This window comes from Arachis ipaensis, chromosome B10, assembly GCF_000816755.2.
Source record: "Arachis ipaensis cultivar K30076 chromosome B10, Araip1.1, whole genome shotgun sequence".
NCBI lineage: Eukaryota > Viridiplantae > Streptophyta > Magnoliopsida > Fabales > Fabaceae > Arachis > Arachis ipaensis.
In genome coordinates, this window is record NC_029794.2 from 102,978,651 (window position 1) to 102,981,059 (window position 2,409).

The window sequence follows — 2,409 nt, forward strand, 5'->3', positions numbered from 1 at the left end:
AAGAATAAAAGCAGTATTATATGCAGATTTTAGTTTAGTACTAATGTGCAAATTGAATTCAAGTAAAATCTAAAAATCATCAAAAGGATAATTTGCAAATGCACCTCTTCCCCATATGTCAAAAGTGGGATCTCAGAATTGAGAGGAGCTGAGTCATGTTCAAAATTTGCAGGGTTGCCAGCAATATTAGAATTAGCATAATGTCCGGAAGACACTGCATCCGAAGTGGTTCCAAAGGCATCATGATGCCCATACTCAAACTCATTGTCTAAATCATCAATATCATCCTCGTCTTCATCACCTTCAACCCTGGGACTACCTGTAATTCATTGATTAATTAGTATTCGGCACAGTAAAACTAAGTTGTCAAGGAGAGATAATAACATAGCAACAATTTCACCTTTGATGCGTTTGTATCTGGTTTTACACTGTGGACATGCTTGATTCCCTTCTCGTCTCTCGTACTCATAGCAAGGCCGACAAACGGGGAATGCACACTCATTGCACGCAACAAACGGCTCCCCGTCCTCTGTGATTTCTATCTCATCCCCACATATCTGACATTTCTGTCCACTCAATTCTTGGACAGACTTAATCTGATAAGAACAAATGCAGACAAAAAAGGTGTAATTAGCTTTGAGTTCTTCAGTTGTGCAATATTTTAGAAAATTGAAAGATCCATTCCTATTGGCATCTTAGTATCTACATTAAACTAATAATTCCCATGAATGTTTAAACATTTTTGTGAATGTGACACGATCTAAGAGTCCAACTTTGCCACAAACCAATCTAATCTGATTTTAAACCCCAGGAGAACCCACAATCCTGAACTCCCAATACCAGAAACTCAAAAGCAAATTGGTTTATGACCAACAATTTAGGGGGTTAAACAAGAATAGGAATTCAATACTTGAAACAATTATCAAGGTTAGCTCCTAGCTACCAAAACGGAACGGGACCCTTATCCTCAACCAATGAATGAAGGCATAGAGACAAAAATGGCCAAGGTTAGCACAGAACCTCATCAAAACTAAGCGTTTTGTCAGAAGTACACGTTGCCATTGATTCATCGAAGAAAACCCAAACGCGAAATCATGTACTTCATATCCCACCGACAGTTTAGAAGAACAGAATAATAAAACAAAGCAAACAATAATATATGTAAAATCTGCGTTTATAGCCAAAGAATTAGAAGAAAAATACGCAGAGATTAGTTGCATAAAAAGTTATCAAACCCTATTATTGAAGCAGCCAACAAACCCAGAAGAGAACAAAAAAAGAATGCTTTATTGAGATGGAAATGAGAAAGAACAGATGAAAAATTAAATGCAATTGAATGGGAGAGCTTACTCTTGCATTCTCATCGGCATTGATGAGGACGAACTCGTTCCTGTTGTGGGAACCAGCAACGAGTCTACCACCAGTGTGCATCACTATTACCAGTCAATGTTGTTTAGATCAACACCAAAATCACCCAATGCTGCTATCAATACAGGCTCTGAGAGAAGATCCTAGAAGACACGCATACATGAAAACCAAAATGGACTATTTCTCCGTTCGATGCAAGTAACTCTGGAGGTTAAGACGAAAAAAGTAACATAAATGAGCGAAAGAAAGGCAAGGCTTTTGGAGTTGGTGTGTGAGTGTACTTTGATTCCTTGAGAAGCCAAGTTCCCTCTTGAAGCTGTAACCAGGCTGTTCGCAATCTATGCCAGAGAGAGAAAGAGAGATAGAAGGAAAAAGAAAAGAAAGAAATAAAGAGGAGTAAAACAAAGTATAGATAGTGTTTATGTGGAAGGTTGCGAATACGCGTAAATGCGTAATAGAGAAGGTATAGAGAGAGAGGGAGAGAGAAATAGAGATCGAGAATATTATAAAAGGGGAAGAGGAAACAAAAAAAAAAAAACAAGAAAATTAGAGAGTGTGTATGTGAGTGATGTAAGGTGGGGCCCGGGCGATGGTGGTGGCGCTGGGCTGTATCGCCCCACCGGAGTTGGGTGAAAACCTTTCTACTACAGATCAAATTAATTATGTCTTCCCCTTTGAGAGGTATGAAATGTAAAAGAGTGAGTGGGTTTAGAGAGAGAGAGAGAGAGGGAGTTGGAATTAAAGGGAAAGGAAGATAGTGGGAAGTATGTTCTGCTCCCGCGGCGTAGATTCATGGCCTTTCAAATATTGTGAAAATTACCTTCACTCCCTCCATCTCACGCGCCTTCTATACATGAACATTTCATTACTACTTCACAATTCAGAAACCAATAGGATAGGGGAGGCGATAGATAGGTGTGCGGACCACAGCTGGACTCTGTTGACTGTGCCTCTGTGCTTTGCCTTTACTACTACTATATTATTCATTATTCATTCATTAATCGCCCAATGTGATTAGCTCCCTTTCTGCTTTCCAGATCT

At 39.2% G+C, this 2,409-nt stretch overlaps 1 protein-coding gene across 1 annotated transcript in view; it reads right to left on the minus strand.

The window, feature by feature from the left end:
* LOC107622746 (cellulose synthase A catalytic subunit 6 [UDP-forming]) overlaps positions 1-2,204 on the minus strand; it is a gene marked incomplete in the record, with an annotated part of 7,017 nt that extends 4,813 nt beyond the window's left edge. The window contains 3 exon segments of the mRNA XM_016324762.2: positions 105-319; positions 401-596; positions 1,351-2,204. Of these exon segments, the coding sequence (XP_016180248.1) occupies positions 105-319; positions 401-596; positions 1,351-1,431 (492 nt within the window).